This window comes from Coregonus lavaretus (assembly GCF_964263955.1).
Source record: "Coregonus lavaretus genome assembly, chromosome: 25".
Classification (NCBI taxonomy): Eukaryota; Metazoa; Chordata; class Actinopteri; order Salmoniformes; family Salmonidae; genus Coregonus; species Coregonus lavaretus.
The window spans coordinates 38,397,791-38,410,917 of NC_140012.1; the positions used below are offsets into that span (position 1 = coordinate 38,397,791).

The following is a 13,127-nucleotide window of genomic DNA, read 5'->3' on the forward strand; positions in this document are numbered from 1 at the left end:
TCCACAACCTCAAACAGTCACACTCCAAACTCCACTATGGCCAAGACCAAAGAGCTGTCAAATGACACCAGAAACAAAATTGTAGACCTGCACCAGGCTGGGAAGACTGAATCTGCAATAGGTAAGCAGCTTGGTTTGAAGAAATCAACTGTGGGAGCAATTATTAGGAAATGGAAGACATACAAGACCACTGATAATCTCCCTCGATCTAGGGCTCCACGCAAGATCTCACCCCGTGGGGTCAAAATGATCACAAGAACGGTGAGCAAAAATCCCAGAACCACACGGGGGGACCTAGTGAATGACCTGCAGAGAGCTGGGACGAAAGTAACAAAGCCTACCATCAGTAACACACTACGACGCCAGGGACTCAAATCCTGCAGTGCCAGACGTGTCCCCCTGCTTAAGCCAGTACATGTCCAGGCCCGTCTGAAGTTTGCTAGAGTGCATTTGGATGATCCAGAAGAGAATTGGGAGAATGTCATATGGTCAGATGAAACCAAAATAGAACTTTTTGGTAAAAACTCAACTCGTCGTGTTTGGAGGACAAAGAATGCTGAGTTGCATCCAAAGAACACCATACCTACTGTGAAGCATGGGGGTGGAAACATCATGCTTTGGGGCTGTTTTTCTGCAAAGGGACCAGGACGACTGATCCGTGTAAAGGAAAGAATGAATGGGGCCATGTATCGTTAGATTTTGAGTGAAAACCTCCTTCCATCAGCAAGGGCATTGAAGATGAAACGTGGCTGGGTCTTTCAGCATGACAATGATCCCAAACACACCGCCCGGGCAACGAAGGAGTGGCTTTGTAAGAAGCATTTCAAGGTCCTGGAGTGGCCTAGCCAGTCTCCAGATCTCAACCCCATAGAAAATCTTTGGAGGGAGTTGAAAGTCCGTGTTGCCCAGCGACAGCCCCAAAACATCACTGCTTTAGAGGAGATCTGCATGGAGGAATGGGCCAAAATACCAGCAACAGTGTGTGAAAACCTTGTGAAGACTTACAGAAAACATTTGACCTGTGTCATTGCCAACAAAGGGTATATAACAAAGTATTGAGAAACTTTTGTTATTGACCAAATACTTATTTTCCACCATAATTTGCAAATAAATTCATTACAAATCCTACAATGTGATTTTCTGGGTTTTTTTCTCCTAATTTTGTCTTTCATAGTTGACGTGTACCTATGATGAAAATTACAGCCCTCTCTCATCTTTTTAATTGTGAGAACTTGCACAATTGGTGGCTGACTAAATACTTTTTTTGCCCACTGTATATGGGAACTCCTTATATAATAATATGCCATTTAGCAGACGCTTTTATCCAAAGCGACTTACAGTCATGCGTGCATACATTTTTGTGTATGGGTGGTCCCGGGGATGGAACCCACTACCATGGCGTTACAAGCGCCGTGCTCTACCAGCTGAGCTACAGAGGACCAAGTCTTCTTTCAAGACTGTTCGAAAAGCATTCCTCATGAAGCTTATTGAGAGAATGCCAAGAGTGTGCAAAGCTGTCATCAAGGCAAAGGGTGGCTACTTTGATTTGTTTAACACTTTTTTGGTTACTACATGATTCCATATGTGTTATTTCATAGTTTTGATGTCTTCACCATTATTCTACAATGTAGAAAATAGTAGAAAACAAAGAAAAGCCCTTGAGTGAGTAGGTGTGTCCAAACCTTTGACTGGTACCATATCCTTGTTCAGCCATGACTCCGAGAAGCATAGTATATTACAGTTCTTAATGTCCCGTTAATAGGATAGTCACAAACGGAGCACGTCCAGTTTATTCTCCAGTGATTGTACTTTCGCCAATAGAACAGAGGGTAGAGGCGATTTATTAATTTGCCACTGTAGTCTAATCAGACTCACTAAAGTAGAAATCAAGGTTACTGATAGCTGTTCTGATGTCCAGAAGCTCTTTTTGGTCATAGGAAACGATGGAGGAAACACTATGTGCAAAAAAAGTTAAGATGATTTGGACAGAGTCAGGCGCAGGAGGTGTAAATCCCAGAATAATGGTTTATTCGGCCAATACAGCGGTTCGCAGCAATGCGTAAAACAACTACAGTGCGACTTAACGGCGCACTGGGGAAAACAAAACACATGGGTGAATATCCCGGCGATAAAGTACATACAGTTGAAGTCGGAAGATTACATACACCTTAGCCAAATACATTTAAACTCAGATTTTCACAATTCCTGACATTTAATCCTAGTAAAAATTTCCTGTCTTATGTCAGTTAGGATCACCACTTTATTTTAAGAATGTGAAATGTCAGAATAATAGTAGAGAGAATGATTTAAGTCAGCTTTTATTTATTTCATTACATTCCCAGTGGGTCAGACGTTTACATACACTCAATTAGTATTCAGTAGCATTGCTTTTAAATTGTTTAACTTGGGTCAAACCTTTCAGGTAGCCTTCCACAAGCTTCCATAATAAGTTGGGTGAATTTTGGCCCATTCCTCCTGACAGAGCTGGTGTAACTGAGTCGGGTTTGTAGGCCTCCTTGTTCGCACATGCTTTTTCAGTTCTGCCCACAAATGTTCTATAGGATTGAGGTCAGGGCTTTGTGATGGCCACTCCAATACCTTTACTTTGTTGTCCTTAAGCCATTTTGCCACAACTTTGGAAGTATGCTTGGGGTCATTGTCCGTTTGGAAGACCCATTTGCGACCAAGCTTTAACTTCCTGACTGATGTCTTGAGATGTTGCTTCAATATATCCACATAATTTTCCTTCCTCATGATGCCATCTATTTTGTGAAGTGCACCAGTCCCTCCTGCAGCAAAGCACCCCCACAGCATGATGCTGCCACCCCCGTGCTTCATGGTTGGGATGGTGTTCTTCGGGCTTGCAAGCAACCCCCTTTTTCCTCCAAACATAACGATGGTCATTATGGCCAAACAGTTCTATTTTTGTTTAATCAGACCAGAGGATATTTCTCCAAAAAGTACGATCTTTGTTCCCATGTGCAGTTGCAAACCGTAGTCTGGCTTTTTTATGGCAGTTTTGGAGCAGTGGCTTCTTCCTTGCTGAGCGGCCTTTCAGGTTGTCGATATAGGACTTGTTTTACTGTGGATATAGATACGTTTATACCTGTTTCCTCCAGCATCTTCACAAGGTCCTTTGCTGTTGTTCTGGGATTGATTTATACTTTTCGTACCAAAGTACGTTCATCTCTAGGAGACAGAACGCGTCTCCTTCCTGAGCGGTATGATGGCTGCGTGGTCCCATGGTGTTTATACTTGCGTACTATTGTTTGTACAGATGAACATGGTACCTTCAGGCGTTTGGAAATTGCTCCCAAGGATGAACTCGACTTGTGGAGGTCTACAATTGTTTTTCTGAGGTCTTGGCTGATTTATTTTGCTTTTCCCATGTTGTCAAGCAAAGAGGCACTGAGTTTGAAGGTAGGCCTTGAAATACATCCACAGGTACACCTCCAATTGACTCAAATGATGTCAATTAGCCTATCAGAAGCTTCTGAAGCCATGACATCATTTTCTGGAATTTTCCAAGCTGTTTAAAGGCACAGTCAACTTAGTGTATGTAAACTTCTGATTCACTGAAATTGTGATACAGTGAAATAATATGTCTGTAAACAATTGTTGTAAAAATTACTTGTGTCATGCACAAAGTAGATGTCCTAACCGACTTGCCAAAACTATAGTTTGTTAACAAGAAATTTGTGGAGTGTTTGAAAAACGAGTTTTAATGACTCCAACCTAAGTGTATGTAAACTTCCGACTTTAACTGTAATGCTCCACCGAGCTATCGACACCTCCACATGGAAACAATCACACACAAAGACATGGGGGGCAGAGGGAATAATTATACAGAGACTGATGAGGGGATATGAACCAGGTGTGTGTAAAAACAAGACAAAACAAATGGATTGATGAGAAGAGGAGTGGCAGTGGCTAGAAGGCCGGTGACGACGAACACCGAAGCCTGCCCGAACAAGGAGAGGAGGCAGCTTCGGAGGAAGTCGTGACAGATCAGCACCAAAAAATACACAAAATAGCACAATTAGTCAGGAGCCCGTAGAAAAACAGGTGCCATTCCTTCTGGCGCCATTCTCATATCTCTGTGTATCATATTTCTGTGTAGTCCACTGTAAGTCTAAAAATGTATGTTCTTTGGAATAGGCACCCTTCTGGTTGCCCGCTTTAACATGTTTCTGCCTTTGTCTTGAACACTATCCTCTGGAAGCCACACTTTAGTTATTCTCCAATTTGTGTATATATTCATAGTATTTATGTACAATATGTATCTACCTGCTCTTTATGCTTTTGTTGATGGATTGAATGCTAACTACTCACTCAAAACTCTTACGCTGCCACTCAGCAAATCATGGAATTGTACTGCAAGAGGCTGCATACTGTAGAGTGCGCTATTGAATATTCCCTTGAATATGAATAGTATTTTGACAAACCTGGTTCTTTCATCAACAGGTGTATGACGGGAAGGATACTTCACATCGTCTTCTTGGCAATTTCTCCAAAACTGACATGTACAATGTCATCATCAACAGTACCTCAAATCACCTCTGGATTGAGTTCAACAGCAACGGCAGTGAAACCAACAAGGGATTCAGACTGACCTACAGCAGTGAGTAGATTATGTCCAGAGACACAGCCTATATAGATATTCCTTGATTCATGTTTTAGTGGGCACTGGACAGATGTCCTTTTAATGTTTGAATGGGCTAAAGCGTCAAATCTGTCTTTCTAGGTTTTGACCTTGTCAAGTGTGATGAACCAGGAACTCCGAATTACGGATACAAGATTCAAGATGACGGCCATTTTGCGAACACATTTGTTTTGTACAGTTGTAACCCTGGCTATACTCTCCATGGGAGCAGCACTCTGACATGCCTAAGTGGAGACCGTAGGGTTTGGGACAAACCTTTGCCTTTCTGTCTAGGTGAGTGAGTAATTGCGGAAAATAGACAAATCTCACCATCAAATCAGAGTTTATTGGTCGCGTACACAGATCTGCAGGTGTTATAGCAGGTGCAGCTCAATGCTTGTGTTACTAGCTCCAACAGTGCAGTAGAATGTCTAACAAATACAATACAAATACACAAAAAAATATATATATATTAAACAAGAAATCAAGAAATGACAGAATGAGTCCAATTAACAACCCAGAGTAGATTACATTTACATTTTAGTCATTTAGCAGACGCTCTTATCCAGAGCGACTTACAGTTAGTGAGTGCATTCATTATTTAAAAAAAATAAAAATTCATACTGGCCCCCCGTGGGAATCGAACCCACAACCCTGGCGTTGCAAACGCCATGCTCTACATCCCTGATAGATATAGTAGAGTGAGCATGTGTCAGAATCCAGAATATAAATACGTGGTGTGTATAGACAGGATAGAATTTGGAAATAAGATATGATGTACAGTAGTAGGAATCATCAGGGAGCTTTCCCTGACTATGGCAATACACACCATTTCCATTCCTAAGGAAGATTCTATTGACATATCAATTATCAGAGCAATGTTCAAGATGCCCATATCAAAGGATTCATTTTCATCTGACGCATACTATTGAATATATTACATTTGCATTTTAGTCATTTAGCAGACGCTCTTATCCAGAGCGACTTACAGTTAGTGAGTGCATACATTTTTCATATTGGCCCCCCGTGGGAAACGAACCCACAACCCTGGCGTTGCAAGCGCCATGCTCTACCAACTGAGCTACAGGAGGTTGCTCTTATGAACAAGTATATGGACTCTGTTGTGTTGTCTGCGTTCTGTCCCACTGTTATTAATATCTTACTGATTCCATTATCTGACGATCTCTGCCAGTTCTACTCTCTCAGGCCAACTACGAGTCAAACCCCCTCCTGTCATACTGTTGTTATACTGTACCGAAATAGTTACACTAGTTAACAGCTATGAGCATTTATCCCCTAATGCTGGCTATATTACTACCCCTAAAGCTATGTATGTAGATACCTTGTGTGTCTCTCTCTTAATTTAAGTAGGACACTGAGCTTTCTGTGCTGGTGAGAACTGATACATTACAGTGTCATTCTTCAGTTCAGCCTCATTCCTTAATTATCCCAGCTCGGTTCAGACACATTTCTATACTGCAGAAAAGTAGCATGGAAAATGGATGACATTGCCTCAGGCCGTCATTGTATTTTTTCTTTCCTTTGAAGGAAGTGACATAATAGGGATATCCTCTCTTCTTTTTCTGTTGTCAGCAGTGAATAAAATAATACACATATGTATGTGGAGAAGCTAGAGAACATATTAGGTTCTTTCAAGTGTGGTTATGCAATGTATTATGGGATGTTTATGAATTGGGCTGGTTGATGCCAGAGAGATAAGCCAGCCTAAGGTTCATCAGGATTAAGACACCTCAAAGATCAGGTTAGCTTATTTAATTGGATTTCTATTGTGATGATATGAGCCCAAACATATTTACACTGAACACTAGGGCTTCTGATGACCATGGTAAGATACATGTTTCGGTTTCCTCATCTAGCTGAATGTGGAGGCCACATCGCAGGTGCAATATCTGGACGGATACTCTCCCCGGGTTACCCTGCGCCCTACGACAACAACCTCCACTGTACCTGGTCCATCGAAGCGGACACAGGCAAGACCATCAGGTACAGTATCTCACAATGGAAAAGGCGATTAGATACACAATAGCCCAATTTTCCTTGACTCCATTTAAATGTGAAGTGAAATCAGCTAGTTTATTGCGAGGCGTGTCCTAGTATAGCGGAGCAATTGTTCTGCTGTACTTTTGGAAAATGAGCTGTGATTAAATGTGCCATTGCTGATTGCATTTCACCCCACTGCTAGGCCTTCCTTGCCATTAGCATCTATTCCTTTAGGTCCATTACTCGCTTCTTCAAAACCAAACAATAACCTCCAAAGATAAACCAATTATGCCCGCTAGAAATGCCATAGAAATTAGATATGCCAATTCAATTCAAGCAATCTAAGGATCAAGAAGGGTGAGAGATACAATTGACATCGCTGACTAATGAACTTTTTAAAGAATTCATCCTCCATCTACTTTGCCACTGAAAATAATTAAAACATTCCTTAAATGGTTTGGTGAGCAAGACCGTTCTGATCTAGATGTTTCCTTGGTCTGAGGCATTACTTGAGGACTGGTTCGCTAGAACTCCAATGAGGATTTCGTATTACTAGTTGGTAGCTACCCTTGGTCAGTGGTTGACTGTTTAGGTGTTTGTCACAGATGTGAACCAATGGTAAGGCCAGACTATAGTATGCAAGGTTCTAATTCTTGACGAGCTGCATAGTGTATAATTAATACTTCCCTCTCTTTCTATTTAGCCTCCACTTCATAGTGTTTGACACGGAAGTGGCCCATGACATCCTGAAAGTGTGGGACGGTCCAACAGAGGGGGGTATTCTCCTGAAGGAATGGAGTGGGTCAGCTCTGCCCGATGACACCCACAGCACCTTCAACATCTTAACGCTCCAGTTTGACAGTGATTACTTCATCAGCAAGTCAGGCTTCTCCATTCAGTTCTCAAGTAAGTAGCACTCCACCTGTTACAACAGACCAGAGGAATTCTGATATGACATTCATACCAGTAACTTTTCAAACAAAGGCTACAGTATGTTTCTTGATATTTCCCTCTCTCAGCCTCGATTTGAACTTGTTATTAAGTCTTTTATGTCCGCGTATAAACCACTCTTATGACGAAAATTATTTTTTGCACCATAAATATTTCATGCAAATATAAATGAAATGGAGCATTGCATTTGCATATAAATGGCAAATATTTTCTGGAAATATTATTTCAAAGACAAGTAGTCGCCACAATTCAGTTTGCTGCCAGTCCAATGATTTCACATAAAATATTATATTACCGTATATCATAATCAGCATTTGGCAGCAAAAAAATTGAGTTGTATGAATTAAATGCGTGTTGTCAAAATGTCAGCATTTGTCTCATGTTTATATTTATAAGTGATTCATTTGTGTGATTTCAGCTACTACTGCCATGACCTGTAATGACCCCGGGACACCTCAGAACGGGACGCGTTACGGGGATAGTCGGGAGCCTGGGGACACCATCACCTTCCAGTGTGACCCAGGTTACCAGGTCCAGGGCCTGGACAAGATCACCTGTGTACAGCTCAACAACAGGTTCTACTGGCAGCCAGACCCTCCTACCTGTATAGGTATGTTGTTTTGACCTCCACAGTAATGGAGAAATGACTTCACTGTTATTTCTCTTCATGGCTTGATGTCAACAAAGGCTTTGTACAATAGGTAGATGTTCCCTTTATGATTATTCCACTGCAAGAAGGCGATTTGGGATGTGTATGCTAGGCCACTGCGTTGTTTTCATTGAAGGATTTGTGGTATCTGAAAATACACGTAGACAGTGTTTTATGAACCACCACTCATTTGTGTCTGCTTAATTACTTTATGTTGAATGAGTGACATGTTTATTATTAGAAAGAATGAAACGTAACATTAGGAATGTAAACCATGTCTCAGTAGAGTGTGAATCCCCCTGTGAAGAATGATTCATCAGTAACTGAAATGTAATTGGCATTTTCAGCCATTGTCAACCAATCCTTTGTCAGACAGTGTGCTTTGTCACTTCTAGTCTTTTGGCATGTTTACCACACCACTAATAATTGTTTGATGGAAGGCCATTTATAGCCAGAATCATTTGTAATGGTGGAAGATTACTAAGATTAGAAAAATGTTGCTCTTATAAACAAGTACATGATTGACAGGATTGGAACTCAAAAGGAGTCTTATTTTGCTTAGCACACACTTGTCTCACACAACGGTAAAAATATAGAAGCAAAGATGCTAATAACCTTTCTGAATGACAGTGGCAGGGAGGAATTCCATCGCTACTGTTTGTCACTGAACGTCTATGCGTGGTGGCCTGTTTTGTCACTTCAACATAAACAGTTAATGTGATGGAGACAAGTCGTATTTAAACCTGTGTGTTGCCCTCACTCTCCTTGATGTGATAGCTACCTGCGGTGGCAACGTGACAGGCCCTGCTGGGGTGATTCTATCACCCAACTATCCACAGCCATACCCACCAGGAAAGGAATGTGACTGGAGAATTAAAGTCAACCCGGACTTTGTTATAGCCCTAATTTTCAAAAGGTATGTCACTCACACTACGCTGCGAGGCACCTACGGTAATAAGTACCAAGGTCAAAGAGCAGATGGAAGGAGCGTATCCACTCTGTCTTTGTCAGTTTGGTAATTACCGTAAACAAACATCAAACACATCTGTGTTTGAGGTGAAATAGTTTGCGTTTGTTCAAATATTATCCAAATCGATGTGTGTTACTGTATTACACTATATGCCTAGATATAAATGGAATAGCTTTGATGAAATGTACTATAGTTCCTCGAATTACAAAGCACCGCAACCCACAGGAATTACATTGGTTCAAATGAGAAAAATCCAAACAAACTCTTATCAGTTGATCTTAGATTAATCTGAACATTACTAGCTCACCATCCCTCTAATGACAGTTACAGACAGTATAGACAGGCCCCCACATGCCTGATTCTCACTGTAGGGCCAAGGCGAGCTGAACTGGCCTGGCCATAGTTGCTAGTAAGGACAATGTGAATGGAAGCATCCGAGCCAACAGAGTATGGTTCTGGTTTGGCCCTACAGTGTGATTCAGGCTCAGGTTTATGTTTTTGGGGATGACTCTTGTCCTGGATTTCCACTAGATGGGCCAGTGGCAAAGTCAAAATTGGCTATATAAATCATAAACATTTATGAAAACGAAAATTAGCTTAGGGTTAGGCACAAGGTTAGCAGTGTGGTTAAGGTTAGGGTTAGGTTTAAAATCAGATTTTATGACTTTGTGGCTGTGCCAGCTAGTGACCACCCTGCAGAGCTGCCTCCAGTACACGAGTCATCCCAATAAATGTAAACCTGTGATTCAGGCATCAGTCTTTAATAAACATTGTTTTCTATTGCATTCTCCCAGTTTCAACATGGAGCCCAGCTATGACTTCCTGCACGTCTATGAGGGGGATAACTCCAACGGTCCATTGATCAGCAGCCTGCAGGGAAATCAGGCCCCGGAGCGCATCGAGAGCAGTGGCAACAGCCTCTTCCTCGCCTTCAGGAGTGACGCCTCCCTCGGGATGTCTGGCTTTGCCATTGAATTCAAAGGCAAGTTGTCAACATGTTAGTTTCGCAGGAGGTGACCCTAGGTTTCTTTGAAAGTGTATAGCATTGGCCATATCGTAAGGTTGATGTCTCTATAAAAAATGTTTTCAACAGATATAGATTTCTAAGATGAAAGATTTCCAGGAACTGGAGAATATATTTTATAGACTATCTTTTTTTCATAATAAGCCTTATTGCATGTTTTTCTTCCTGTCAGCTAGCTGTCCCTATTTTGTCTGTTGTCTACAGAGAGCTATGCAGTATCTGAACAACAGTATGTATTCGAACCTACTTCTTTTTATTAAATGCCTTTTGATTGAAGGCATTGATGATAGAACTAGATCAACTGGATAATTGGTTTGATTTGTTACGGCAAATCAATGAAAGTCACAAAACACATGAACACAGATGTGTATAGTATTTTGCCCTTTCAACCTCTCGTTCTTCTTGGAAGATTTATTCAAACCAATCAATAACATAATTTGTTGTTTTGTTTTGTTGGTCATGTATTTCACTGTGCTTTTGTCAATAAAAGCAGTTAATTACCTTCCATGGGAACTCGGTAAGATGTGTCATATCCCGAGGCTAAAAGCACTCAAATGTTTCTTCTCTCTAATTGAAAATATAATCTGTACTTATTTTTTCTGTAAATCAATCTCCTATATTCATAGTTTTTTCCCCCATTCATGCACCATTAACTAAGGTCATTTAAATGTTGATAAGAGCGGGTTAAAATAATGGAATTACCATTTCTGGTTTCATACTTATTACTGTAATATACTTCATATATTTTTAATGATGTTTTCTACTGCTTTATTTCTAATGTATTCATAAATCCATGTCAAAATGTAGCTTTAGGTTATGGGCATTGGCATGTATACTTTGGCCTTGTGTGTTGAGAAGCATTTTCCCTCTCTGGGTATTGGAATGCGGATAAAATTGTGATGCACTATGGCAATTTCAGTGATAAAATCTCCCACCGCTACCCTCCTACTTTCACTGCTCCCCAAAGCACAAGGCAGCAGAGAGAAGTGGGCTGTTAGCTGTCATCTTGTTTGGCAGTGTATACAAGCACCACCTCCAGAGCTTTTTCCAACTGTCGTTCTCCGAGTGTCTGTTCCCAAAAGGACACTAGCTGCCCCCCTATTTCCTACAGACCCACATGCTTACCTTGTGCTGGTCTTTACTATTGAGGATTCTTTGGAGCAACTCTACCTGCTCTTTTGTACTCTCCTCTCCCTGTGTTCTGCCTCCTACATGAAGGTTCACCATAGAGACACATCAGTAGCGGCTTCTGAGAATCCCTGGAATGTTCATACAGTTATATATTTCTTAATTCCATTCTTTTACTTTTAGATTTGTGTGTATTGTTGTGAATTGTTAGATACTTCTGCACTGTTGGAGCTAGGAACACAAGCGTATCGCTACACCCGCAATAACATCTGCTAAATATGTGTATGTGACCAATAAAATTTGATTTGATTTATTTGAATGCACCCAGTAACCCAGGATACCATACCCTGCCTGTTCATGATATCTGGGCTTTTCAACTGCTGAATTTCTTTTGCATTTATGGATAAGTTGCAATGCTTTAGCAAAAATCATTTTGGTTTGACATTTTCCTCCTTGGTGTTGTATTGAAATCAAGTCTCTCTGCTCAAGGTCTATGGTCCTGCACGGTACTTTATCTTAAGCTTGTGTACGTTCTCTACTCCACAGAGAAACCCAGGGAGGCATGCTTTGACCCTGGAAATATCATGAACGGCAGTCGCGTGGGCATGGACTACAAACTGGGCTCCACGGTGACCTATCAATGTAACTCAGGTTATACTGCTGTTGGACCAGCCACAGTCACATGCGTTTTCGGTCCGGATGGAAAACCTATATGGGACAAGGTCCTACCAACGTGTAAAGGTAAGAGGTTTTCAGTTTACCTACGGTTATAAAATCTGATTCCCAACAGCTTATCACAGAGAGAGTACCTTGTTGTTGTCCTCCCTTTAAGTCTAAATCAAATCAAATCAAATTATATTTGCCACATGCACCGAATACTACAGGTGTAGACCTTACAGTGAAATGCTTACTGACAAGCCCTTAACCAACAATGCAGTTTTAAGAAAAAAAAAAAAAAGTGTTAAGTAAAAAATATAAATAGCAAATAATTAAAGAGCAGCAGTAAAATAAAATAACAGTAGGGAGGCTATATACAGGGGGTACCGGTACAGAGTCAATGTGCGGGGGCACCGGTTAGTCAAGGTAATTGAGGTAATATGTACATGTGGGTAGAGTTAAAGTGACTATGCATAGATAATAATCAGAGAGTAGCAGCAGCGTAAAAGAGGGGGTGGGGATGGGGTGGGACACCCCAGAACGGGACACGTTACGGGGATAGTCGGGAGCCTGAGGACACCATCACCTTCCAGTGTGACCCAGGTTACCAGGTCCAGGGCCTGGACAAGATCACCTGTGTACAGCTCAACAACAGGTTCTACTGGCAGCCAGACCCTCCTACCTGTATAGGTATGTTGCTTTGACCTCCACAGTAATGGAGAAATGACTTCACTGTTATTTCTCTTCATGGCTTGATGTCAACAAAGGCTTTGTACAATAGGTAGATGTTCCCTTTACGATTATTCCACTGCAAGAAGGCGATTTGGGATGTGTATGCTAGGCCACTGCGTTGTTTTCATTGAAGGATTTGTTGTATCTGAAAATACACGTAGACAGTGTTTTATGAACCACCACTCATTTGTGTCTGCTTAATTACTTTATGTTGAATGAGTGACATGTTTATTATTAGAAAGAATGAAACGTAACATTAGGAATGTAAACCATGTCTCAGTAGAGTGTGAATCCCCCTGTGAAGAATGATTCATCAGTAACTGAAATGTAATTGGCATTTTCAGCCATTGTCAACCAATCCTTTGTCAGACAG

At 41.2% G+C, this 13,127-nt stretch overlaps 1 protein-coding gene across 3 annotated transcripts in view; it reads left to right on the plus strand.

The window, feature by feature from the left end:
• Positions 1–13,127, plus strand: part of LOC311101197 (CUB and sushi domain-containing protein 1-like) — a gene marked incomplete at both ends in the record, with an annotated part of 408,327 nt that overhangs the window by 297,072 nt on the left and 98,128 nt on the right. For all 3 annotated transcript variants that reach the window (XM_084142297.1, XM_084142298.1, XM_084142299.1), the window contains 8 exons: positions 4,465–4,621; positions 4,745–4,936; positions 6,520–6,646; positions 7,347–7,549; positions 8,013–8,204; positions 9,021–9,159; positions 10,008–10,195; positions 11,912–12,106. In XM_084142297.1, the coding sequence (XP_083998423.1) occupies positions 4,465–4,621; positions 4,745–4,936; positions 6,520–6,646; positions 7,347–7,549; positions 8,013–8,204; positions 9,021–9,159; positions 10,008–10,195; positions 11,912–12,106 (1,393 nt within the window). The remainder of the gene's footprint in view (positions 1–4,464; positions 4,622–4,744; positions 4,937–6,519; positions 6,647–7,346; positions 7,550–8,012; positions 8,205–9,020; positions 9,160–10,007; positions 10,196–11,911; positions 12,107–13,127) is intronic.